General features: G+C 47.8%; 1 protein-coding gene across 2 annotated transcripts in view; it reads left to right on the forward strand.

Moving 5' to 3' along the window:
* Nucleotides 1–26,136, forward strand: part of LOC149434650 (protein mono-ADP-ribosyltransferase PARP14-like) — a 152,737-nt gene extending 126,601 nt beyond the window's left edge. For both annotated transcript variants that reach the window (XM_089663557.1, XM_089663558.1), the window contains exons 32-34: nt 2,343–2,482; nt 19,267–19,441; nt 25,646–26,136. In XM_089663557.1, the coding sequence (XP_089519683.1) occupies nt 2,343–2,482; nt 19,267–19,441; nt 25,646–25,935 (605 nt within the window). In that variant the 3' untranslated portion in view covers nt 25,936–26,136. The remainder of the gene's footprint in view (nt 1–2,342; nt 2,483–19,266; nt 19,442–25,645) is intronic.
* Nucleotides 26,137–26,574: the final 438 nt, after the last annotated feature.

Genomic DNA, 26,574 nt, shown 5'->3' on the forward strand with positions numbered 1-26,574 from the left:
AAATCTGGTGCCTTATCCGGGGTATAGTAAACACTATTTAATGTGCTCCCATTATGCACTCACATGGTAACAAATATATATCACGCATATAAAAGATGAAACCGCTATCTGCGGTAAAGCTCAGCCTCTCAGATATGTGCTTCCACTCTGTCAATACTCGCCGCAATGTCAGTCCGGTACGTGGTGACGTCACTGCCCCTCCCCAACGCGTTGCGCCACAGGGAAAAACGTAGCTTCGTCTGGGGGATGTAGACGTCACCACGTACTGGACTGACATTGCGGCGAGTAGTGACAGAGTGGAAGCACATATCTGAGAGGCTGAGCTTTACCGCAGATAGCGGTTTCATCTTTTATATGCGTGATATATATTTGTTACCATGTGAGTGCATAATGGGAGCACATTAAATAGTGTTTACTATACCCCGGATAAGGCACCAGATTTCTTTTTCTTCTTTCTTCCATGGGTCATATGAGGAGACATTGAGGATTGGAGTAAGGAGAAGTTATAGGAGGGAGAAAAATCTCACACCTACACAGACTTAGAAGATAGTCTGTGAGCTCCCACCTGCACCATCTTAATTCATTTGAAAAAGGAGAGTATACTATCAATACCTTCTTCCTGTGGAATCTTAAAAACTTTATTTTTGCACATTTGATATTTTGCCCATTTTTCAGCACAATTCGTTTGGAGTGACACTTTATGGACTGATATATTTTTAATGATTTTTTTATAAATTTTTATTTATTTATATTTCACTACATATATGCAATTTATAATTTGCACATTTCTTTTGCACATTTTGGCACAGAGTTTTCAGGTTATACTTTATGAATTGAATTTTAAGTTATTTTTTTTTTACAGTATTTTATATATTTACACTATAGTTATATATATGAAATTTATTATTTATAGTATTTCATTTATTTATACTTTAGTTATATATATGAAATTTACAGTAGTTTTAATATCATTTGCACATTAGATCATTTTAATTTATTTACAAATTTATTTGAACACTGGCACAGAACACTTTATTAATTTATTTCACACATTTTATATGAATTAATCACAGTGTACAAACATTATAATTGGATTTAATTATATATATTTTTTTAAGTTGAATCAAGCATTAGATAATTGTAATAAGATCAATTTAGATAAATCAGGTAAATAAGTGATTATATGATAGAACCATAGTATATTTACGTTCTTATTCACACATCTGTGGTATTGCCAGCAGCAGCCGGCTCCATCTACACGTTATCTCTGGTCCACTGCGCAGGTTCCATTTATACGTTCTTTAACATCAGGCATTGTACAGGAACCGGAGTACAATATCCTACAGAAACATCAATCATCATAGAGGGAACATCATCATCATAGAGGGAACATCATCATCCATGTGATTCCTCTGCTGTTGAACAAGAGAGAATCCAGATCATTGGAAATGGAGGACGCAATCTATTTACTGCAGGAGAAAAGAAGAAGCCGTTCCCGTCTCCGGTACAGCCCCCTGCTAAACCAAAGGCTTTTCTCTTGTCCAACAGTATCCGGTCCTGACAAAAGTTAGACCCCTGGAACACATTGGATGTTGTTACATAGTTAGTCTGGCTGAAAAAAAAGACAAAATTCCATCCAGTTCAAAAAGAAATTATAATCCTACACCCACAGTTGATCCAGAGGAAGGCAAAAAAAACCCAGCAAAGCACGATCCAATTTGCCCCTGCAGGGGAAAAAAATTCTTCCTGATCCCCCGAGAGGCAATCAGATATTCCCTGGATCCACTTTCCCAATAAATGTTATATCCAGTTATATTCTGTGTATCCAAGAAAGAATCCAGGACTTTCCTACAGCAATCCACTGAGCTGGCCACACCCAACTCCTGAGGGAGTCTATTCCACATTCTCACAGCTCTCACTGTGAAGAATCCTTTCCATGTTTGGAGATTAAATCTCTTTTCTTCCAGATGTAAAGAGTGCCCTCTTGGCCTCTGAAGGGGCCGATCCTGTCTCTGGTACAGCCCCCTGCTAAACCAAGGATTTTCTCTTGTCCAACTGTATCCGGCCATGATGAAAGTTAGACCCCTGCAACACATTGGATGTTGTTACTTTGCCTAATAAATGACTTCTGGACATCAATACTCTCCTTCCTGTACTTCCCAAACGAATCCATCCATGGTGGAGGACTAGGTCAGTAGGATGACTGAGGGAGGTGTGTAATGAGGTCTGCAGGGTGTGCCAATCATGGTGGTCTCTTGGTCTCTGAGATTCCTATCAATGTACACTGATGGGTGATAATTATGTTCTACAATGAAACCAAAATGTAACTCTTCATATTACAGAAGAGTCCCTCGTAATCCCTCCATATTGGGATTCCATGGACAACATCCAGCTGAAGGTGGTACCTCTGAACAGCAGCAGCCCGGAGTACTCAGAGGTGGAGGGACTCTTTACAAAGACGTGTCAAATGAGAATCATGAAGGTAATACTGAAGGTGGAACTCTGTGCTTTTGAGACACAATCCCCTCCACGTCACATATGCAGATTACAAGGATCATAGCAAAATGGAATACGCATTCCCTCCCGCTTCTGTAATGGAAATAACGAGACATGATGGCTAAGTAGAAAAAAAAAAAGATGTAAGCCAATCACATGAGCAGGGGGATGAGGACAGTGTACATTTGCTGTGGTTGCAAAAGGAGCATTTTCATGGCAGTCATATAAAATCATAGCTGCAAATAAAAAAAAATGGAAAGGTTACTTCTGAAGAATAATGGGCTTGTGTAACGATTATATATTACAGGAATACCTCGGGGTACGAACGCCTCGGTTATCGGAATTTTAGGTTTACAAATGAAAATCCATTGAAAGTAATTCACAGTTTACACATTTTTTTTTTCCGATCTTTAAATGCAATTGCCGGCTTTGTTTTTCTTCACTATAGATCACAGAATTAGCTTGTTTCTTTTAACTCGGGAAACAAACTAAAAGGAAACATTGTTTTTTTTTTAGCTCGAAAAGAAATGAAAAGGAAACTCTCTTTCTTTTATTCGGGGGGAGGGGTGGGAGGGGAGAAGTGACAGCTGATTCTCTGAGCTATAGTGAAGAAAAAAAAAATCCGGTAATTACCGGCACTGAAGTGACAGCGACTTTTTTTTTACTTTTCTCTGACCTCCGGAATGGATTAATTGGTTTTCAATGCATTCCTATGGGAAACCGAATTACGGTTTACAAATTTTTCGCAACACGAATCGTTTAGAAGAACCCATTCAATTCGTAAACCGAGGTACGCCTGTATTTGTAATGGCAGTAATGTTTTACTTACGCAGGCAAAAATAACAAGATAAAAATAAAAAATAAAAGTAGCAAAACCTGCTTTTGCCCCAACGTTCACCTTCAATCCAGAGATTTCCCCTGCAGTACATTCCTCTGCCACTAGATGTCCACAGACCGATGGCTAGCATTATTGAACCCACTTCCTCTGAGCCCAGATCACCCTGTTCCCCAGCCTGTGACTGTGGAAGCAGCACAATGACAAGGCTCATCTCTTTGCCACTCTGCTGTCTCCTTCTATCAGCATGCTTCTTGTCAGCACATGCACTGAACAATGAAATAAATCCCGCCTCTAACTAACTCTATTTAAGCCGCTCTCTCTTTCCTTTGAAATTTGAAGTCATTATTACTGAAGCCCTTAACAGTTACCAGAAGTAACCTCAACATTTTAATTTGCAGCAGCTATGACTTTATATGACTGCCGTGGAAATGTTCCTTCTTTGCAGCCATAGCAAATGTACACATCCTCGTCCCCCTGCTCCTGTAAATGGCTTCCATCGTTTGTTGTTGTTGGTTTAGCCCGTGTAAATAAACTCTGAATGTTACTAGAATGTCGTCGTATTATAGGATCCCAACCACTTTACATGACACTTTGATGAACAATTACGACATGTATAATTATTACTATAATACAGGATTTGTATAGCAGCAACTGTATGCACTGCGCTCTGCTATATAAGGGGAGACAGTACAGTTACAATACAATCACTAGGAGTGCCTTGCCCATAAGAGCTTACCATCTAATAGGGTGGGGCAGGTGGTACAAGAGGTCCTAACTAGAGATGAGCGAAGTATTCAAAAATTCGATTCGGCTGATTCGGCGAATTCGAGGAATAAATTCGATTCGATGCGAATATATTCGCTGCGAATTTAACTTATAAAAAGGGTGTTTCTAGGCTTCAGAGAGCCTTTATATTAGTGCAGAACACTGTACCTTTAATTTAAATGCCCTTGGAGTCTGCTGGGGAAGAGAAATAATACTGTCAGTCAGTATGACATGCAGATGAGTGCCGTCGATCTTAGAATCACCGCACACTTCACTCATTTGGGCAGTCACGGGGCCAAAACCAGAGTGTGGAGCCACAGTGTGGCGGTGGAGGCAGCAGCAATGGGAGGCCATACAGCACCCTATGACAAAATGGAACCCACCAGCAGTGTGAGGAGACCTGAAAGTGGCACATGGCAGAGTGTGGCGATGGAGACAGCAGCAATGGGAGGCCGTACAGGGAACCATGAGAGACTCTGGACCTGGCAGCAGCATGAGGAGGCAGTATATAGGGGCCTATGGCAGATTAGGGGCCTGGCAGCAGCTATGGGAGGCCCGTAATCTGCCAGCACCCTATGACAAAATGGAACCCACCAACAGTGTGAGGAGACCTGAAAGTGGCACATGGCAGAGTCTGGCGATGAAGTCAGCAGCAATGGGAGGCCGTACAGGGACCCATGACACACTCTGGACCTGGCAGCAGCAAGAGGAGGCGGTACAGGGGCCCATGGCAGAGTGGCGAAGCGTAAGCAGCTTAAATTGAAGGCCATACAGAGGCCTAAGTTAAAAATAATAACATGTTTGGGGCATGATTCATGGCGGATTTAGTCAGTTGTGTCAGGAACTGGTGGTTTGAAATCCAGACTAATCCACGCCTGATTCATTTTCACAAACGTGAGTCTCTCCACACTTTGGGTGGACAGTCGTGTCCTCCGCGGAGTTACAATACCTCCTGCCGCACTCAACACGCGCTCCGATGCCACGCTACTGGCCGGGCATGACAGCCTTTCAAGGGCAAATTCAGCTAGTTGGGGCCAAAGGTCAAATTTCGTTGCCCAGTAGTCAAGGGGATTGTCTACCTCGGTTGGCAGGGTGCTGTCCAAGTAGGCCCAAGCCTGTTGTTTGAGCTCCTGCTCCAGGTCCACCTGATGCTGCTGCTGCTGCTGCGGCTGGTTAGTAGTTTCCTCACTGCGCTGGTGAAGAAAGCTACTCATCATCGACTGCAGACTGAGGCAGCCACTGCTGGTGGAGCTGCCACTGCTCCTACTACCCCACCCCTCCCCTGCTGCCATGGCAGCGGAACGCGAGCGCACAGGGCCCACAGTGTCTGAGGATGGACGTTGGCGCAGAAAGGCAGAGACCAACTGACTACATAGGTGGTTTTTATAGTACGTTATTTTGGCCTCCCTCTCAGCAGGTGTGAAAAAGGCCACCATTTTTGAACGGTAGCGAGGGTCCAACAAGGTGGACATCCAAAAGTCATCCCTCTGTCTGATGGTTATTATTCGGCTGTCGCTACGCAAGCAACCGAGCATGCTATGGGCCATTTGTGCCAAGGAATGCGAGGGACTCCCTGCCTTCATCTCCACAGCATACTGCCACGGTGCGTCTGGGTCCTCTGTCTCCTCTTCCTCCTCCTCTACCAGTCTCCTGCTCCTCCACTCCTGTCCGCTGAGTGGAAAAACCACCCATTTCACTCAATAATTCCTGAGCACCAATGTCCTCCTCTACCTCCTCCTCTTCTTCCTGTCCTGCCCCCACAGGGGTCATGTGGCGTTGAGATCTGTGCGCCACGTCTACCGCACCCTGACCAGCCATTGTTAACAGCATTTGTTCCAGGACGTGCAACAGAGGAATGACGTCGTTCATCCCATAGTCCTGCCGACTCACGAATAGCGTGGCCTCCTCAAAGGGCCTGAGCAAGTGCAGGTGTCACGCATGAGCTGCCAATGGCTGACATCGAAGTTACACAGGGGAGTACCTTTATCCGCTTGTAACATCAGGAAATCGGTGATGGCCTTTCGCTGTTCGTAAAGGCGGTCTAACATATGTAGGGTTGAATTCCACCTTGTTGCAACGTCACAGCATGAGGAGTCGGTACGGGGGCCCATGGCAGATTACGGGCCTGGCAGCAGCAATGGGAGGCCCGTAATCTGCCAGCACCCTATGACAAAATGGAACACACCAGCAGTGTGAGGAGACCTGAAAGTGGCACATGGCAGAGTGTGGCGATGGAGACAGCAACAATGGGAGGCCGTACAGGGACCCATGAGAGACTCTGGACCTGGCAGCAGCATGAGGAGGCGGTACAGGGGCCCATGGCAGATTACGGGCCTGGCAGCAGCAATGGGAGGCCCATAATCTGCCAGCACCCTATGACAAAATGGAACACACCAGCAGTGTGAGGAGACCTGAAAGTGGCACATGGCAGAGTGTGGCGATGGAAACAGCAGCAATGGGAGGCCGTACAGGGACCCATTAGACACTCTGTATCTGGCAGCAGCATGAGGAGGCGGTACAGGGGCCCATGGCAGATTACGGGCCTGGCAGCAGCAATGGGAGGCCCGTAATCTGCCAGCACCCTATGACAAAATGGAACCCACCAGCAGTGTGAGGAGACCTGAAAGTGGCACATGGCAGAGTGTGGCGATGGAGGCAGCAGCAATGGGAGGCCGTACAGGGACCCATGAGAGACTCTGGACCTGGCAGCAGCATGAGGAGGTGGTACGGGGGCCCATGGCAGATTATGGGCCTGGCAGCAGCAATGGGAGGCCTGTAATCTGCCAGCACCCTATGACAAAATGGAACACACCAGCAGTGTGAGGAGACCTGAAAGTGGCACATGGCAGAGTGTGGCGATGGAGACAGCAGCAATGGGAGGCCGTACAGGGACCCATGAGAGACTCTGGACCTGGCAGCAGCATGAGGAGGCGGTACGGGGGCCCATGGCAGATTGCGGGCCTGGCAGCAGCAATGGGAGGCCCATAATCTGCCAGCACCCTATGACAAAATGGAACACACCAGCAGTGTGAGGAGACCTGAAAGTGGCACATGGCAGAGTGTGGCGATGGAGGCAGCAGGAATGGGAGGCCGTACAGGGACCCATGAGAGACTCTGGACCTGGCAGCAGCATGAGGAGGCGGTACGGGGGCCCATGGCAGATTACGGGCCTGGCAGCAGCAATGGGAGGCCTGTAATCTGCCAGCACCCTATGACAAAATGGAACACACCAGCAGTGTGAGGAGACCTGAAAGTGGCACATGGCAGAGTTAACATGTTTGTGGCATGATTCATGGCGGATTTAGTCAGTTGTGTCAGGAACTGGTGGTTTGAAATCCAGACTAATCCACGCCTGATTCATTTCACAAACGTGAGTCTCTCCACACTTTGGGTGGACAGTCGTGTCCTCCGCGGAGTTACAATACCTCCTGCCGCACTAAACACGCGCTCCGATGCCACGCTACTGGCCGGGCATGACAGCCTTTCAAGGGCAAATTCAGCTAGTTGGGGCCAAAGGTCAAGTTTCGTTGCCCAGTAGTCAAGGGGATTGTCTACCTCGGTTGGCAGGGTGCTGTCCAAGTAGGCCTAAGCCTGTTGTTTGAGGTCCTGCTCCAGGTCCACCTGATGCTGCTGCTGCTGCGGCTGGTTAGTAGTTTCCTCACTGCGCTGGTGAAGAAAGCTACTCATCATCGACTGCAGACTGAGGCAGCCACTGCTGGTGGAGCTGCCACTGCTCCTACCACCCCACCCCTCCCCTGCTGCCATGGCAGCGGAACGCGAGCGCACAGGGCCCACAGTGTCTGAGGATGGACGTTGGCGCAGACAGGCAGAGACCAGCTGACTACATAGGTGGTTTTTATAGTACGTTATTTTGGCCTCCCTCTCAGCAGGTGTGAAAAAGGCCACCATTTTTGAACAGTAGCGAGGGTCCAACAAGGTGGACAGCCAAAAGTCATCCCTCTGTCTGATGGTTATTATTCGGCTGTCGCTACGCAAGCAAGCGAGCATGCTATGGGCCATTTGTGCCAAGGAATGCGAGCGACTCCCTGCCTCCATCTCCACAGCATACTGCCACGGTGCGTCTGGGTCCTCTGTCTCCTCCTCCTCCTCCTCTACCAGATGCTCCTGCTCCTCCACTCCTGTCCGCTGAGTGGAAAAACCACCCATTTCACTCAATAATTCCTGAGCACAAATGTCCTCCTCTACCTCCTCCTCTTCTTCCTGTCCTGCCCCCACAGGGGTCATGTGGCGTTGAGATCTGTGCGCCACGTCTACCGCACCCTGACCAGCCATTGTTAACAGCATTTGTTCCAGGATGTGCAACAGAGGAATGACGTCGTTCATCCCATAGTCCTGCCGACTCACGAATAGCGTGGCCTCCTCAAAGGGCCTGAGCAAGCGGCAGGTGTCACGCATGAGCTGCCAATGGCTGACATCGAAGTTACACAGGGGAGTACCTTTATCCGCTTGTAACATCAGGAAATCGGTGATGGCCTTTCGCTGTTCGTAAAGGCGGTCTAACATATGTAGGGTTGAATTCCACCTTGTTGCAACGTCGCAGATCAGGCGATGCTGTGCAATTCCGTTCTGCCGCTGCAGCTCAAGGAGGGTGTGCTTTGCGGTGTAGGAATGGCTGAAATGCATGCAAAGTTTACGTGACATTTTAAGGATGTCTTCCAGTGGGATGGTGGATTTTAGGAACCGCTTGACAACCAGATTGAACACGTGAGCCATGCATGGCGCATGGCACAACCTTCCTTGACGCAGAGCAGACACCATGTTCTTTCCGTTGTCGGTCAACATGGTTCCGATTTTCAGTTTGCGCGGAGACAGCCATCTGTCGATTTCTCTGTTCATTACACTCAGAAGTTCCTCCCCTGTGTGACTACGTTCGCCAAGGCATACCAGGTGCAGCACAGCGTGACACCGTTGCGCCCTGCACATGTGATATGCCGGTCGGGTAATGGGACTTGGCACGGAGGTGGCGGCTGAGGACACGGCGGAAGAAGAGGTGGTAGAGGCGGACATCTTTTGTGGACCAAGGACGTGCAAACGTGGAGGCAAAAGCGGCGTGACCTGTCCAAGTTGCTGGTGCGGCTGTGCTGGCACCACGTTCACCCAGTGGGCCGTAAATTACATGTACTGTCCCTGACCGTAGTTACAGCTCCACACGTCGGCGCTGCCGTGCACTTTGGCAGAGACCGACATGCTCAAAGACTGGCCCACCATGTCTTCTACATGTGAATGCAGGGCTGGCACTGCCTTTTTGGCGAAGAAATGACGGCTTGGCACTCTCCACCGCGGCGCGGCACAAGCCATCATTTCTCGGAAAGGTGCTGAGTCCACCACTTGGAAAGGGAGGGACTGCAGCACCAGCAACTTGGACAGGAGGACGTTCAGCTTCTGCACCATCGGGTGCGTGCTCGCAAACTGTTGTCTCTTGGAAACGGATTCCAAGAAAGACTGCTGACGGAATCCGTGAAGAGGAGTAGCAGGAGAAGGAGCATCTGAACGAGCGGAAGATGCCAACGAGCAACAACTCCCCTCAGCAGAGGTGTTGGAGCCTTGACTGGCTGATAGAGGGCGATTGACGTCGGGTGACGGAGCAAGTAACGGAGCGGGTGATGGAGCGGGTGCTGGGGCAGGCAGAACCGCCGTATCTTTATCACGGTTTTCCCAGGCCACCAAATGGCGACGCTGCATATGCTGACGCAACGCTGTAGTCCCAACATGGGCCCCCTGGCCACGCTTGACTTTCTGGCCACATAGTCGACATACGGCTACGTTTACTTCCTCGGGCGGCTTGACGAAAAATTGCCACACCACCGAGTAGGAAACTTTGCCCCCGATACTCCTCACTGGCTGACTGCTACTTCCTCCGAGCACACCGGCACCACTACTGGCCGTGGTGGTAGGCTGCAGTGGAGCTGGTGCTCTACTCCGTGGCCGTTTGGCTCCACTGACACTGCTGCGACCCTGCTGCCTCCTGGGCAACCCACCGACTGTTTTGCTCGCTGCCAAGCTGGCACCCTCTTCTCCTGATGATGCGGAAGCAATAGCCTGATGACGACGAGGCTGCCAAGTGCGATCAACCTCCTCATCATCAAGTAGGGTCTCCGCCTCACTACAACCCCCTCGGCTGTGTGTGGGTCAGGAGACAGACCTGTCTCTAGACTGGCTACCGAGCCACTCTCCTCGCCACTACTTCTTCGCCTGGCTGCTGAAAAGGCGGATGTCTTCCCCCGTTCCTGATTGCCCTCTGTTAGCTCTTCCTCACTGTACAGTGGGGCTGAGCCCACAGCATGCGATACTTCGCTTGGTGAGGGAACAGCAAAGGACAGGGGCAGGTAGAGGACACGTGATTTCAGTGGGCTTGCTCCCGGGCCATGCCAACTAACGGTTGTGTCTGACGTACCCACCGACCGTTGGCTGTAGGTGTCAGAGGTGACCTGGGAAGAGGAAGACGACCGAGCCAACCAATCAATGATGGCAGGGTTGTCGGTGGAGACACGACCGCTGGATGACACCAGGAGCACTGGCCTCTGGCTGCGACTAGTGCTGCCTCCACCCCTTCCTCTGCTGCCACGTCTGCTCGCTCCTAAAACATTGCCTCCTCTGCCACTCCTCTGCGTGTTGTCTGACATACTCTTTAATTAAACGATTCTGTGTCCCTGAGTAACAATTCTGTGTCCCTCAGTAACAATTCTGTGTCTGTCCCTGAGTAACAATTCTGTGTCCCTGAGTAACAATTCTGTGTCCCTCAGTAACAATTCTGTGTCCCTCAGTAACAATTCTGTGTCTGTCCCTGAGTAACAATTCTGTGTCTGTCCCTGAGTAACAATTCTGTGTCCCTCAGTAACAATTCTGTGTCCCTCAGTAACAATTCTGTGTCTGTCCCTGAGTAACAATTCTGTGTCCCTGAGTAACAATTCTGTGTCCCTCAGTAACAATTCTGTGTCCCTCAGTAACAATTCTGTGTCTGTCCCTGAGTAACAATTCTGTGTCTGTCCCTGAGTAACAATTTTGTGTCCCTGAGTAACAATTCTGTGTCCCTGAGTAACAATTCTGTGTCTGTCCCTGAGTAACAATTCTGTGTCCCTGTGTAACAATTCTGTGTCCCTCAGTAACAATTCTGTGTCCCTCAGTAACAATTCTGTGTCTGTCCCTGAGTAACAATTCTGTGTCCCTGAGTAACAATTCTGTGTCCCTGAGTAACAATTCTGTGTCCCTGAGTAACAATTCTGTGTCTCTCAGTAACAATTCTGTGTCCCTCAGTAACAATTCTGTGTCCCTCAGTAACAATTCTGTGTCTGTCCCTGAGTAACAATTCTGTGTCCCTGAGTAACAATTCTGTGTCCCTCAGTAACAATTCTGTGTTGCTCAGTAACAATTCTGTGTCTGTCCCTGAGTAACAATTCTGTGTCCCTGTGTAACAATTCTGTGTCCCTCAGTAACAATTCTGTGTCCCTCAGTAACAATTCTGTGTCTGTCCCTGAGTAACAATTCTGTGTCCCTGAGTAACAATTCTGTGTCCCTGAGTAACAATTCTGTGTCTCTCAGTAACAATTCTGTGTCTGTCCCTGAGTAACAATTCTGTGTCCCTCAGTAACAATTCTGTGTCCCTCACTAACAATTCTGTGTCCCTCAGTAACAATTCTGTGTCTGTCCCTGAGTAACAATTCTGTGTCTGTCCCTGAGTAACAATTCTGTGTCCCTCAGTAACAATTCTGTGTCCCTCAGTAACAATTCTGTGTCTGTCCCTGAGTAACAATTCTGTGTCCCTGAGTAACAATTCTGTGTCCCTCAGTAACAATTCTGTGTCCCTCAGTAACAATTCTGTGTCCCTGAGTAACAATTCTGTGTCCCTGAGTAACAATTCTGTGTCCCTCAGTAACAATTCTGTGTCTGTCCCTGAGTAACAATTCTGTGTCCCTCAGTAACAATTCTGTGTCCCTCAGTAACAATTCTGTGTCCCTCAGTAAAAATTCTGTGTCCCTCAGTAACAATTTTGTGTCTGTCCCTGAGTAACAATTCTGTGTCTGTCCCTGAGTAACAATTCTGTGTCTGTCCCTGAGTAACAATTCTGTGTCCCTGAGTAACAAATCTGTGTCTGTCCCTGAGTAACAATTCTGTGTCCCTCAGTAACAATTCTGTGTCCCTCAGTAACAATTCTGTGTCTGTCCCTGAGTAACAATTCTGTGTCTGTCCCTGAGTAACAATTCTGTGTCCCTGAGTAACAATTCTGTGTCCCTCAGTAACAATTCTGTGTCCCTCAGTAACAATTCTGTGTCCCTCAGTAACAATTCTGTGTCCCTCAGTAACAATTCTGTGTCTGTCCCTGAGTAACAATTCTGTGTCCCTGAGTAACAATTCTGTGTCCCTCAGTAACAATTCTGTGTCCCTCAGTAACAATTCTGTGTCCCTCAGTAACAATTCTGTGTTTGTCCCTGAGTAACAATTCTGTGTCCCTGAGTAACAATTCTGTGTCTGTCCCTGATTAACAATTCTTTGTCCCTGAGTAACAATTCTGTGTCCCTCAGTAACAATTCTGTGTCCCTGAGTAACAATTCTGTGTCCCTCAGTAACAATTCTGTGTCCCTCAGTAACAATTCTGTGTCTGTCCCTGAGTAACAATTCTGTGTCTGTCCCTGAGTAACAATTCTGTGTCCCTGAGTAACAATTCTGTGTCCCTCAGTAACAATTCTGTGTCCCTCAGTAACAATTCTGTGTCCCTAAGGAACAAATCTGTGGCCCTAAGTAACGGTTCTGTGGCCCTAAGTAACGGTTCTGTGGCCCTAAGTAATGGTTCTGTGTCCCTAAGTAACAATTCTGTGTCCCTAAGTAACAATTCTGTGGCCCTAAGTAACGGTTCTGTGGCCCTAAGTAACGGTTCTGTGGCCCTAAGTAACGGTTCTGTGGCCCTAAGTAACGGTTCTGTGTCCCTAAGTAACGTTTCTGTGGCCCTAAGTAACGGTTCTGTGGCCCTAAGTAACGATTCTGTGGCCCTAAGTAACGGTTCTGTGTCCCTAAGTAACGATTCTGTGTCCCTAAGTAACGATTCTGTGGCCCTAAGTAACGGTTCTGTGTCCCTAAGTAACGGTTCTGTGTCCCTAAGTAACGATTCTGTGTCCCTAAGTAACGATTCTGTGTCCCTAACTCTCTCCCTGAATACAGCCAGGTCTGCCTCTGTTGAATGACTGGAGGCTAATGCAGAATTCTAAAATGGCCGCAATTTATAGCTCCACCATTACACAGTGCTGGCTGGCTGGCTGCTGATTGGCTAATGCGATCACATGTCATGAATGAATGCATAATGGGTCAGCGCGCCTTGCCTTGTAAAATTTCGATTCGCGCATCCGAAGTATGCTTATTTTCGGATTTGTCGCGAATCGAAATTTTCCTAATATTCGAAACGAATTCCACTTCGCCTACTTCGATTCGCTCATCTCTAGTCCTAACTGTGGAGAAGGATCTGATGGGAAAAATAAAAGTTCAGTTGTTAGGTGGCGAGCGTCAATGTCTAGGTGGCGAGGTGCGCTCATCATCAAGAGATAACTTTTCAGAGATTCCCTAAAGGCAGCCAGAGTAGGAGACAGTCAGACAGGTGGAGGTAGAGAGTTCCAGAGGATGGGAGAGGATCTGATGAAAGTCCTGGAAATGAGCACGGCAGGAGGAGACAAGGGAGCTAGAGAGCAGGAGGTCATGGGAGGAGCAGAGAGGATGGTTTGGAGAGATATTTGATGATGTGCAGTGCCTTGAAAAAGTATTCCCCCCCCCGAAATGTCCCCCATGTTGTCATGTTACAATGTATTCCCCTCCCCCCTGAAATGTCCCTCATGTTGTCATGTTACAATGTACTCCCCTCCCCCCAGAAATGTCCCCCCATGTTGTCATGTTACAATGTATTCCCCCTCCCCCCTGAAATGTCCCCCATGTTGTCATGTTACAATGTATTCCCCCCTCCCCTGGAATGCCCCCCATGTTGTCATGTAACAATGTATTCCCCCCCCCCCCGGAATGCCCCCCATGTTGTCATGTTACAATGTATTCCCCCCCCCCAGAAATGTCCCCCATGTTGTCATGTTACAATGTATTCCCTCTCCCCCCTGAAATGTCCTCCATGTTGTCATGTTACAATGTATTCCCCCCCCCCCAAAATGCCCCCCATGTTGTCATGTTACAATGTATTCCCCCTCCCCCCTGAAATGTCCCCCATGTTGTCATGTTACAATGTATTCCCCCCCCCCCCCCCCGAAATGCCCCCCATGTTGTCATGTTACAATGTATTCCCCCTCCCCCCTGAAATGTCCCCCATGTTGTCATGTTACAATGTATTCCCCCTCCCCCCTTAAATGTCCCCCATGTTGTCATGTTACAATGTATTCCCCCCTCCCCCCTGGAATGCCCCCCATGTTGTCATGTTACAATGTATTCCCCTCCCTCCTGAAATGTCCCCCATGTTGTCATGTTACAATGTATTCCCCTCCCCCTGAAATGTTCCCCATGTTGTCATGTTACAATGTATTCCCCTCCCCGCTGAAACGTCCCCCATGTTGTCATGTTACAATGTATTCCCCTCCCCGCTGAAATGTTCCCCATGTTGTCATGTTACAATGTATTCCCCCCTCCCCCTGGAATGCCCCCCATGTTGTCATGTTACAATGTATTCCCCCCCCTGAAATGTCCCTCATGTTGTCATGTTACAATGTATTCCCCTCCCCCCCAGAAATGTCCCCCATATTGTCATGTTACATTTATTCCCCTCCCCCCCAGAAATGTCCCCCATGTTGTCATGTTACATTTATTCCCCTCCCCCCCGTAAATGTCCCCCATGTTGTCATGTTACAATGTATTCCCCCTCCCCCCCTGAAATGCCCCCAATGTTGTCATGTTACAATGTATCCCCCCCCCCATGTTGTCATGTTACAATGTATCTATCGGGATTGGATGTGATGGACCGACACAAAGTGGCTCATAATTGTGAAGTGGAAGGAAAATGAGAAATGGTTTCCAACATTTGTGACCAATAAATCTGTACAAAGTGTAGGGGCATTTGTATTTAGCCCCCCCCCCCGAAGTCAATACTTTGTAGGACCCCCTTTGGCTGCAATTCCAGCTGCAAGCCCTTTTGGGGATGTCTCTTTGCACATCTAGAGAGGGACATTTCTGCCCGTTCTTCATTGCAGAATCCCTCAAGCTGTCAGATTGGATGGAGGGCATCTGGGAACAGCAATTTTCAGGTCTGGCCACAGATTCTCCATTGGATTTGGGTCTGGACTGTGACTGGACCATTCTAACACATGAAGATGCTTTGATGGGAACCATTCCATTGTAGGTCTGGCTGGATGTTTTGGGTCGATGTCCTGCTGGAAGGGGAACCTCCGCCCCGGTCTCAAGTCTTCTGCAGACTCTAACAGGTTTTCCTCTAAGATTGCCCTGTATTTGGCTCCATCCATCTTCCCATCAACTCTGACCAGCTTCCCTGTCCCTGCTGAAGATAAGCCTCCCCACCACATGATGCTGCCACCACGTTTCACGGTGGGGATGGTGTGTTCAGGGGGATGGGCAGTGTTAGTTTTCTGCCACACCAAGAGAGACAGAGCCGCTCTGCCCAAGAACCTGTGTAATTTCTCACCTCGTAACAGAGATAAGGCAGCTCTCCCAGGAACTGAAAGAGGTTTTAACCTCAGAAAACCTAGCAGCGTAGGTGACAGAATTAAATGAACATTCCTCAAATCAATTTTTATCCTATGTCTCATATCTTGGAATATGAGAGACATACATAAACGCCAGACATATCATCGGATGGGCGATGGGCAGGCGAATCATTTAGTAGGTCACTCCACTCGTTTCGCAGGCTCAGGGGAGCCAAAACATAGAACTCGTACACCGTGTAACGTACGATTTCATAATTCATATCCACATGATCCTTAGACTTATCTACATAATAAAATACCCGCGGAGAGATTGTCGCTGGTGCAGCTGGGAAGTTATAGGCCAGAATATGAATTAGGAAAGATGCTGGTGCTAAGTTTGGGTTCCGCCTGCCAATCCCTCCCTAAACAGAGTATTGGTCAGTTACTCCGAGCCACCCCCCTGCTGGGGGACTTTAAAAAACAGGCTAGCAGGCCTAAAAAGTAAGTAAAACTCATCTCCCATTTTAACATCAATACCACCTGGGGAGACCCTTTCGCTCTGCAACTTGGATCTGCTTACATCAAAGGCTTAGATGGTAAGTAACTTAATCCTTTAACTTCTCCCTGTTATCTCTTTGCTGTGCTATGGTCCTCTGTGTATATATATATATCTTAGTGACATCTTTTTTCTGTAAATATTTTTATTGCACCCTGTTTGACCCTTTTAGTAATAAATCTTCCTTTCTGAAAGTGTTGAACCGTTTCTATAGCTTTTAATTGCAATTTACGAATCCCTGCCTTTTAAGAGAACAATACTGTTTGTTTTAACCCTCTGTATGACCGGCCTGCAGACCGTTTTATACAGACAATTATTTCAATCATTATAGTGTATTAGCTGAACTTCCTCTTTCTCTGTACAAAAAGGAGGTGATGGCAGTGTAGAACGGTTTGTTGCGTAATTAACCTGACCCAGTAACAAGCGCATTCAGGCTGCAGGCACAGATGTAGTTCATTAGCTGGAAAATCGTTGTGCAGGGTGCAGCTGGGTGTGGCATTGTCACGCGCGTCACATCGCGGCGTTAGATTGGCTAGTCATTCGGTCACGAGTTTGGTGAGAAGGTCTGGGGTCTGACGCCGCGGTCGTGACATATTGGATGTTGCGATCGTGAGATTGTCGCCTTTTGGTGGCGGCAATCTTGTGATCCGTGACAATAGCGTTTTGCTTTTAGGCCGTAAAGTCCCATGTTGGTCTCCTCTGACCAGAGCCCCTTCTTCCACATGTTTGCTGTGTCCCCCACATGGCTTCTCACAAACTGCAAACGGGAATTCTTATGGCTTTCCTCCAACAATGGCTTTCTTCTTGCCACTCTTCCGTAAAGGCCAAATTTGTGGAGTGCATGACTAATAGTTGTCCTGAGGACAGATTCTCCCACCTGAGCTGTGGATCTCTGCAGCTCCTCCAGAGTTCCCATGGGCCTCTTGGCTGCTTCTCTGATGAATGCTCTCCTTGCCCGGCCGGTCAGTTTAGGTGGACTGCAATCACAATAAACAAACAGAGGGCGCGCTGGCCTAGTGAATTATCCTTTAAAATATTTAATGTATAAAAGGTAAGTATTATACTTAAAAAGTCATTAAAAGTACAAATTCATCTCATGAGTACAGCACAAGTAGTCTGCAAATGTCCAAACATCCAAAGGCTAATGTGTTTCAAGGACTAATCCTCTTCCTCAGAGCCTCAGAGGCACTAGACCAGCACACCCTCTATTTATTTATTGTGATTTCAGTGCTCCTAGAACTCCCCAGTCTTGGGAGGGCAGCAAAGCAGGTACACCCCATGAAGGCCAAGCTTTGACTGCAGCCTACTAACTCTTTCCAGGCCTACTCCCCAAGCGCAGGAAGGTCACAGTTTTCCATTTCTTTGTCAAGTTTAGGCAGCCGGCCATGTGTTGGTAGGTTGGCAGTTGTGCCATACTCTTTCCATTTTCAGATGATGGATTGAACAGTGCTCCGTGAGATGGTCAAAGCTTGGGATATTTTTTTATAACCTAACCCTGCTTTAAATGTGTTCACAACTTTATCCCTGACCCGTCTGGTGTGTTGCTTGGCTTTAATGATGCTGTTTGTTCACTAATGTTCTCTAACAAACCTCTGAGGGCTTCACAGAACAGCTGGATTTATACTGAGATCACATGACACACAGGGGGACTCTATGTACTAATTAGGTGACTTCTGAAGTCAATTGGTTCCACTAGATTTTAGTTGGGGGTATCAGAGTAAAGGGGGCTGAATTCAAATGCATGCCGCACGCTTCAGATATTTATTTGTAAAACATTTCTCATTTTCCTTCCACTTCACAATTATGTGCCACTTTGTCTATCACGTCCAATTCCAATAAAATACATTTACGTTTTTGGTTGTAACATGACAACATGTGGAAAATTTCAAGGGGAGGAAGACTTTTTCAAGGCACTGTAGCTGGGGGCAGAGTTGTGGATGGCTTTGTATGTTGTTGTTAGTATTTTGACTTGAATTCACTGGGCAATTGGAAGCCAATGGAGGGATTGGCAGAGAGGGGTGGAGGACACTGAATGGAAGCCAGTGAAGGGATTTGCAGAGAGGGGTGGAGGACACTGAATGGAGGCCAGTGGAGGGATTGGCAGAGAGGGGTGGAGGACACTGAATGGAGGCCAGTGGAGGGATTGGAAGAGAAAGGTGGAGGACACTGAATGGAGGCCAGTGGAGGGATTGGCAGAGAGGGGTGGAGGACACTGAGTGGAGGCCAGTGGAGGGATTGGCAGAGAGGGTTAAGGACACTGAGTGGAGGCCAGTGAAGGGATTGGCAGAGGGGGGTGGAGGACACTGAGTGGAGGCCAGTGGAGGGATTGGCAGAGAGGGGTGGAGGACACTGAGCAGTTGATAAGGTAGATGAGTCTGGCAGCAGCATTCGTAGACTGAAGAGGGGAAAGCCTATGGAGAGGTCGGCCTTTGAGAAGGCAGTATCAATAGTTAATAACAAGGGAGTGAACGAGGAACTTGGTGGTTTCATTAGTTAAAAATTAGTGAATTTTAGAGACGTTCCGGAGGTGAAGTCTACAAACATTTGACAGTTATTAAATTTGGGGCTGAAATTAAAAATAGGAACTCATATACTAAATATCATTACAGGTATACCCCATCCGGGTAGTAGAATAGATATTTTTTGGTAAAGTGGCCGTATAATTCAGGGAGAGGAGGTGCAGGAGATAATGGAAGTCCTGCTAGGTGCACCTTGTAGGAAATCTCCTGTGGACACCCATGATTAGTTCACATCTGTACTTCTCCCCGTGGAAGCACCTCAGTAATGTCAACCCCCGTCCAGCATACTGTAGATCCCTCCAGTTAGATCCCATACAGTGCAGGAGAAGACCTTTCACATCTGATTTCCCATGATATGAGATGAAATTGGTGTGAACGCTCTTCCGGCTGAATACCGGGATTGGGGAACATTAATGGTGATTTTTTTTTTTGAATGGTTATTTTCTTTCTTCCCAGATTGAGAGAATACAGAACAAACAATTGTATCAAAATTACCAAATTAAGAAGAGCAGTATCGATACTAAGAACGGTACCAGGACCAATGAGAAGAGGCTCTTCCATGGCACCGACAGCGGGACAGCCGATAATATAAATCACAATGGGTTCAACAGAGCCTACGCCGGAAGAAATGGTGAGAAGAGACCCCCCCCCTTCACTACACTGCAAAAAGTATATCATTGGGGCAGTACAATACCTGTTTGATTCTGTGGTATTCTGGGTTCAATTCTCAGCAAGGCTGTAATATATCTGCATGGAGTTTGTTTGCTTTGTGATATTTGGGGTCTGGATCACTAGCCAGCTGTTTTGTAAAATGAAGAGTTTTTATTTCTTTTAAACACAGGCAAACAAAAACTAGTTTTTCTTCAGCATAGATCCAAGAAAATGGTCCACCAACCTCAGGTACAAAGAAAAACTTTGGCTTACCGACAGCACAAGCGTGTCCCATAACAAGGTTTAGTGTCCTCGCCTGCTAAAGGGGTCTACAGAAAAAGTCACCACAGCTGAGCAGCGTCTTACTAGCCGAACAGCACACATCTGTCTCCCACAAGTGTGTCCTGCTCCACATCACTCCTCATGCTGGCTGTTTCCTTCTGTGACGGGAGTGACTAAGCCGCAGTTGGGTGGCATCGTCCAGGGCCTTGGAAATCTGTTCGGAGGTGGGAGCGCTGCCGAACAGAGCCAAACACCACTCCACCTCTTGTCATAAATCCGAATGGTATAAGGGTCTCTGTACGGTGCTAAGTGGGCCTGGCGTTTCAGGAGCCGATGAACTGCTCTGTTCCTCAAACTCATCCTGTGAAGCAGAGTTCACTTCTGGCGAAGCAGTGTTCGCTTTTAGCATAGCGGAGTCTGCATCAGGTGAAGCTGGGTGCGCATCTGCTTGGTCCAGGGCCATAATCTTGTCCAACAGTTCCTCTCTGGTCTTGGAGCCAGCGATACCTCCCCGAGCGACAAGCAGGCTTTGGAGAGCTGGCTTCCGGAGGTCCCGTATATCCATCTGGCTGAGCAGGGACATCTCCGTGAAAAAGATGTGCTCCCGGTTGCTGGTTTGGATTTTCTCCGCAATGAGGAAAGATCCCACCGCTGCCAACCAATTGTGGCGGAACCGTTCCGCCTGGGCTTCCTCTTGTAGAGCAGTGCATCTCAGCCAATGGTCCCCTTTTCCGTCAAGTCTTCCAGTGCTATGCCAAGGCGGGTATTAGAGCTCAAAGCAATACTTCCCTGATATCCCAAACCACGAGTCGGAACTTCGTGTAGGGTGAAAATGAATGACTCTTTATTAAACACAGCTCAGTATATACAGCTTCACCCCCACCAGACAGCCTGGCACCTGGTTTTCCCCACCCACAACAAAACTCTACAACCAACAATACAGTATCAACTCTATTAGAAGTGAAAGACTACAAGTTCAAATTACCCTAAACAAACAGTGTAGAATGTCTGTGAAACATAAACAGCTTTACAAAGGGAAGAAAACCAGAACAGAAAGGGCAAAATGTTATCACAAAGGGATGGTTCGTCACACCTTCCCTTTTCAGACCCTTCTTGCAGGCAAGTTAACCTTTTCAGGTTCAAAGTACCGGTAGACAGGGTTGGAGGCCCTTTTCCAACCAAAAACTCTTCGAGCCTCCAACTTCTGGGACCTATATGAGGACTTATTCAAATCGGCAAATCAGATTTCCTGCTTTAGCAAATCACCCCAGGACCCAGGATGCATTTACCCACATTGGGAGCAGTGACTGTGTCTGTGTAACCACTGCATTTAGCTAGAGTACTCCTGAGGTGATATCATGGGTGGGTTAGCGCCCCTATATAAGCCAGGTTGGGGGGAGTCTTAGAGCAGTTGGGGCATGAGAACCAGAGACCCCACCAGCATGCAGATGTAGGCAGCTAAGTGGAGGCCCTGGACAGGGCTGGAGGAAAGGGTGAGGTAGTCCGACACTCAGAAAAGCCAGCTGTTGTCATCCTGTCCATAAGGGTGTGGGGGCTTGAACGGGCATTTTTAGGCCAGGCCAAGTGTTCCCTGAAGGGAGGCTATCCCCCGGAAGGACCTGGAAGAAGTACACTAAAGCAGAGGTGAACTGCCATGATCCTGTCTTAGGAGCTAGCTGTGAGGAGTTGTGAGCTGGACACAGACGGCCTAAGGCAAGCCAGAGCCTTATGAGTGAGTACTAGTGGCCCTCGGATGGAGAGAGACTGTACAAGGGAAGATGGTCTAATAAAAATATGCTGTGTGCTGCTTTCACATGTGACCGCTGCGGATCGTCCAGTATAGGTGATTGACAATGTACTGTCGAGTGACCCCCAGATAGTGTCTATGTGATTTGACTGGAAATGCCATCCTTGACGTAGCATCAGTAAAATGCAACGACTTTCATGTGGACATTCCTTCCTTAGGATATAAAGGGTAATGGCTGGGAATGTCATGAGAAGGCCTCTGGCATGGAGATGGGCACAATATGGCGGAGGGTTAAGGCTTCAAGCAGGAGGGTTGTTGTTCTAGCAGGAAGGACTTGTGCTCCTGGCACCAATCCACAGCCATTCACAAGCCCCCTTATATGCGTCCTAATTGGCAGCAATGGAACTGCCTGCAAGGGAATGCACGGAGCACATATTCATCCCCATACGGGTAAACACGGCCCCCATGTGGGGTATGGACCAGGACCATCTTAACTGCATCATAGGCCCCTGGGCAAAGTAATGCAGAGGGGCCCCTACCAGCCTGCCCCGCACCTACTCTCAAGAATTAAAGTATAAATAGTTGATAGAAATTAAACATTTATGTATTTGTAGTTTCAATAAAATAGATTTTAAACAATAGGAAAGCATGCCATAAATCAAAAAATAATGAACAGAAAGGGCAAAGTATGGGGTGGGGGAGGCAAAACGGGAGTTTGGGGAAGTCAGGAGGGCGCAATACTAGGATCAGGACTACACAGTACAGGTTCCAGGACGCACCTGTGACACGGCCATCCCGGGACAGCTTAGTAAAAAGCATGACTGTCCCGGCAAATGCGGGACAGTTGGCAAGTATGATGTAATGCAAGATCATCATGGGGCCCCCATGCACCTGAGGCCCCTGGACAATGCCCAGGGGTGCCCATGCATTAAAACAGCCCTGGTATGAACTCACATGCCCCATGGGGATGAGGCCATAGAGGAGGTCTGTTGCAGAATAGAGAGCAGAATGGTTAAAGTGGGGAGGGTTTCTATGGGTAAACGTACGGAGGTTGGAGGGAAAGGAGGTGGAAGACAGGGAGAGGGTGGAGCTAATAAGGTGGTGATCAGAGAGAGGAAAAGGATTGTGGGAGAAGGTTGCATAGAGTGCAGAGGAAGGAGAATATCAGGTCAAGTAGAAGCTCCATGTGTCCATGGTGTTAGGTCACACGAGGAGGTTAGGCTGAGAAGCTTAGAAGTAGCTGGAGGTAATAATAGGGATTTACTATATCTCAGACAGGACATGCAGTATTTCCCAGAAGTGAGCCCCCCCCCCCCCCCCTCACATTTGTGTAAATATTTGATTCTCTCTTTTCATGTGACAACACTGAAGAAATGACACTTTGCTACAATGTGACGTAGTCAATGTACAGCTTGTATAACATGTAGATTTGCTGTCCCCTCAAAATAACTCAACACACCGCCATTAATGTCTAAACTGCCGGCAACAAAAGTGACTCCACCCCTAAGTGACAAGGTCCAAATTGGGCCCAAAGTGTCAATATTTCGTGTGGCCGCCATTATTTTCCAGCACTGCCTTAACCCTCTTGGGCATGGAGTTCCCCAGAACTTCACAGGTTGCCACTGGAGTCCTCTTCCACTCCTCCATGATGACATCACGGAGCTGGTGGATGTTAGAGACCTTGCGCTCCTCCACCTTCCGTTTGAGGATGCCCCACAGATGCTCAATAGGGTTCAGGTCTGGAGACATGCTTGGCCAGTCCATCACCTTCACCCTCAGCTTCTTTAGCAAGGCAGTGGTGGTCTTGGAAGTGTGTTTGGGGTCGTTATGTTGGAATACTGCCCTGCGGCCCAGTCTCTGAAGGGAGGGGATCATGCTCTGCTTCAGTAGGTCACAGCACATGTTGGCATTCATGGTTCCCTCAATGAACTGAAGCCCCCCAGTGTCGGCAGCACTCATGCAGCCCCAGACCATGACACTCCCACCACCATGCGGCCCCAGACCATGACACCCCCACCACCATGTGGCCCCAGACCATGACACTCCCAACACCACAGGAGATGGTTCCAGTAATCCATGTCCTTAGTCTGCTTGTCTTCAGCAAACTGTTTGCGGGATTTCTTGTGCATCATCTTTTGAAGAGGCTTCCTTCTGGGACGACAGCCATGCAGACCAATTTGATGCAGAGTGCGGCATATGGTCAGAGCACTGACAGGCTGACCCCCCCACCCCTTCACCCTCTGCAGCAATGCTGGCAGCACTGACAGGCTGACCCCCCACCCCTTCACCCTCTGCAGCAATGCTGGCAGCACTGACAGGCTGACCCCCCACCCCTTCACCCTCTGCAGCAATGCTGGCACCACTCATACGTCTATTTCCCAAAGACAACCTCTGGATATGATGCTGAGCACGTGCACTCAACTCCTTTGGTGGACCATGGCGAGGCCTGTTGTGAGTGGAACCTGTCCTGTTACACCGCTGTATGGTCTTGGCCACCGTGCTGCAGCTCAGTTTCATGGTCTTGGCAATCTTCTCATAGCCTAGGCCATCCTTATGTAGACCAACAATTCTTTGTTTCAGATCCTCAGAGCGTTCTTTGCCATGAGGTGCCATGTTGAAGGTCCAGTGACCAGTATGAGAGAGTGAGAGCGATAACACCAAATGTAACCCCCCCGCTCCCCATTCACACCTGAGACCTTGTAACACCAACGAGTCACATGACATGCTTATACAAGCTGTACACTGACTACGTCACATTGTAGCAAAGTGTCATTTCTCCTGTGTTGTCACATGAAATGAGAGAATCAAATATTTACAAACATGAGAGGTGGACTCACTTCTGGGAGATACTGCAGGTTCCCTCATATGTAGATATCCTGTATATTCCGTGTTCTCTCATATGTAGATATCCTGTATATTCCGTGTTCCCTCATATGTAGATATACTGTATATTCTGTGTTCCCTCATATGTAGATATCCTGTATATTCCGTGTTCCCTCATATGTAGATATCCTGTATATTCCGTGTTCCCTCATATGTAGATATCCTGTATATTCCGTGTTCCCTCATATGTAGATATCCTGTATATTCCGTGTTCCCTCATATGTAGTGTGGCAGTGCGGTGTCCTGCCACGGTCAAACTCAAGTTGAAAACCCTGGATTCTCAACCAGGCAGGTTGAGGGGCTCCAGAGAGTTAATGTATTGCAGAGGAAACTGACTTTTCGGTTTCCTCATTTATTTATTAAGTTTGTTTTGGGATCTGGAGCCTGGAGATTTCGAAGAGATCTGGGAGGGATGAAATCTCCAATCCGGGGTCCGTGTTTTGAGAACCCCCAGCACACTGAGTGCACAGGTGTGTGCAGGCCTTTTTGTAGAGGCCTAACCATGGTTCTGGGCTCCACCCCAGCAGTTAGGAGTCAGGCGGGCTCCACCCCGGCAGACAGGAGGTCTCAGCCGTGGAGTCAGGTGGGCTACACCTAGGAGAGGTGGAAGCCAAAAGCAACAAGGGGCTGCTACAGAATAGCTGTGTGCTAAAGGTTCGCTGGGTGCCAAAAGAACCTTTTGGGAAGAGTCTGCAGGAGGCAGACTTAAAACTGCTTGCAAGCCAGGAGGCTGAATACTATTAATTTGCTTGATGATGGATACCCCTGCGTGGGAAGAATTCTTGTTTATTTGAACTTTCTTGTAAATAAAATTGGGCAAAAAGGCCCTTAAACAGATGCGAGTTGCTGTGTGTTGAAGAAGAGCTCTACCACTTGAAGCGAGTTCCCACAGTAGATATCCTGTATATTCCGTGTTCCCTCATATGTAGATATCCTGTATATTCCGTGTTCTGTCATATGTAGATATCCTGTATATTCCGTGTTCTGTCATATGTAGATATCCTGTATATTCCGTGTTCCCTGATATGTAGATATCCTGTATATTCCATGTTCCCTCATACGTAGATATCCTGTATATTCCGTGTTCCCTCATAGGTAGATATCCTGTATATTCTGTGTTCCCTCATATGTAGATATCCTGTATATTCCGTGTTCCCTCGTATGTAGATATCCTGTGTATTCCGTGTTCCCTCGTATGTAGATATCCTGTATATTCCGTGTTGTATTTCTGATCTCAGGATAATCATTTCCTTTCTCTTTCTATGAGTCCAGCTGCGTTGTTGGGAAGAGGGACGTATTTCGCTGCTGATGCCATTTACTCTTCGGATGATACGTACTCCAAACCGGATACAAATGGATACAAATACATGTACCTGGCCCGTGTCCTCACCGGTGTGTACTGTGCTGGGAATAAAGCAATGATCGCCCCTCCAGCCAAGAGCCCATCGAACCCCACCGACCTGTATGACAGCGTCACAGAGAGCATATCAGGACCCTCGGTGTTCGTGATATTTAATGACATCCAGGCCTATCCGGAATACCTCATCACCTTCACCAAGTGACCTCAGAGAGCACAACGAGGGCTACGGGGAAGTGTCAAGACTCTCAGCAGCTTCCCTGCGCAGCTCACGGCATCACCTTACAAGAAGACTCCTCCCGGGGCATACTACTTTTTTTTTTTTTCTTTGACTGCCACTTGCGTCTTCCTTCTTTCTTCTTCTGGTTTACACTAAATTCCAATAAATTGCCTATTGACTCCCTTAGTCCATCCCTTAGATCCGTCTCTGATCAGCTTCACTCTTCCACTTTAAAGTGAACCTGTAGCCAGGCAATAGAAAAGCAATACAGAATAGAAGAGGAAGGCATGACCCCCCCCCCAGATTTCTGTCTTGTACCCTGTCTGGTGAAGGGAACTATCTTTATTGGAGAGGGATGAGTGATAAATACTTGACGGAGGTCCTAAGCCATCCTCAGTCTACCCAAAAATTTGGCTTGACATACACTTTCAGAGAGTAAATGTGAATATGTTGTATACAGGCGAGCGATAGTGATGGTAATAAAGCAGCTAACATGCAAGGTATAGGTAACAATCCCCACAAGTATATGTATAACAAGGTGCAGCACTAAAAGCATAAAGTAAATGTATCAAGTGGAACAATAAAGTGCAACATATAAATATATATAAAACGTGGGAATATACT

This window comes from Staurois parvus, unplaced genomic scaffold (assembly GCF_062004578.1).
Source record: "Staurois parvus isolate SC_StPar_1 unplaced genomic scaffold, SC_StPar_1.0 ptg001719l, whole genome shotgun sequence".
Lineage (NCBI taxonomy): Eukaryota > Metazoa > Chordata > Amphibia > Anura > Ranidae > Staurois > Staurois parvus.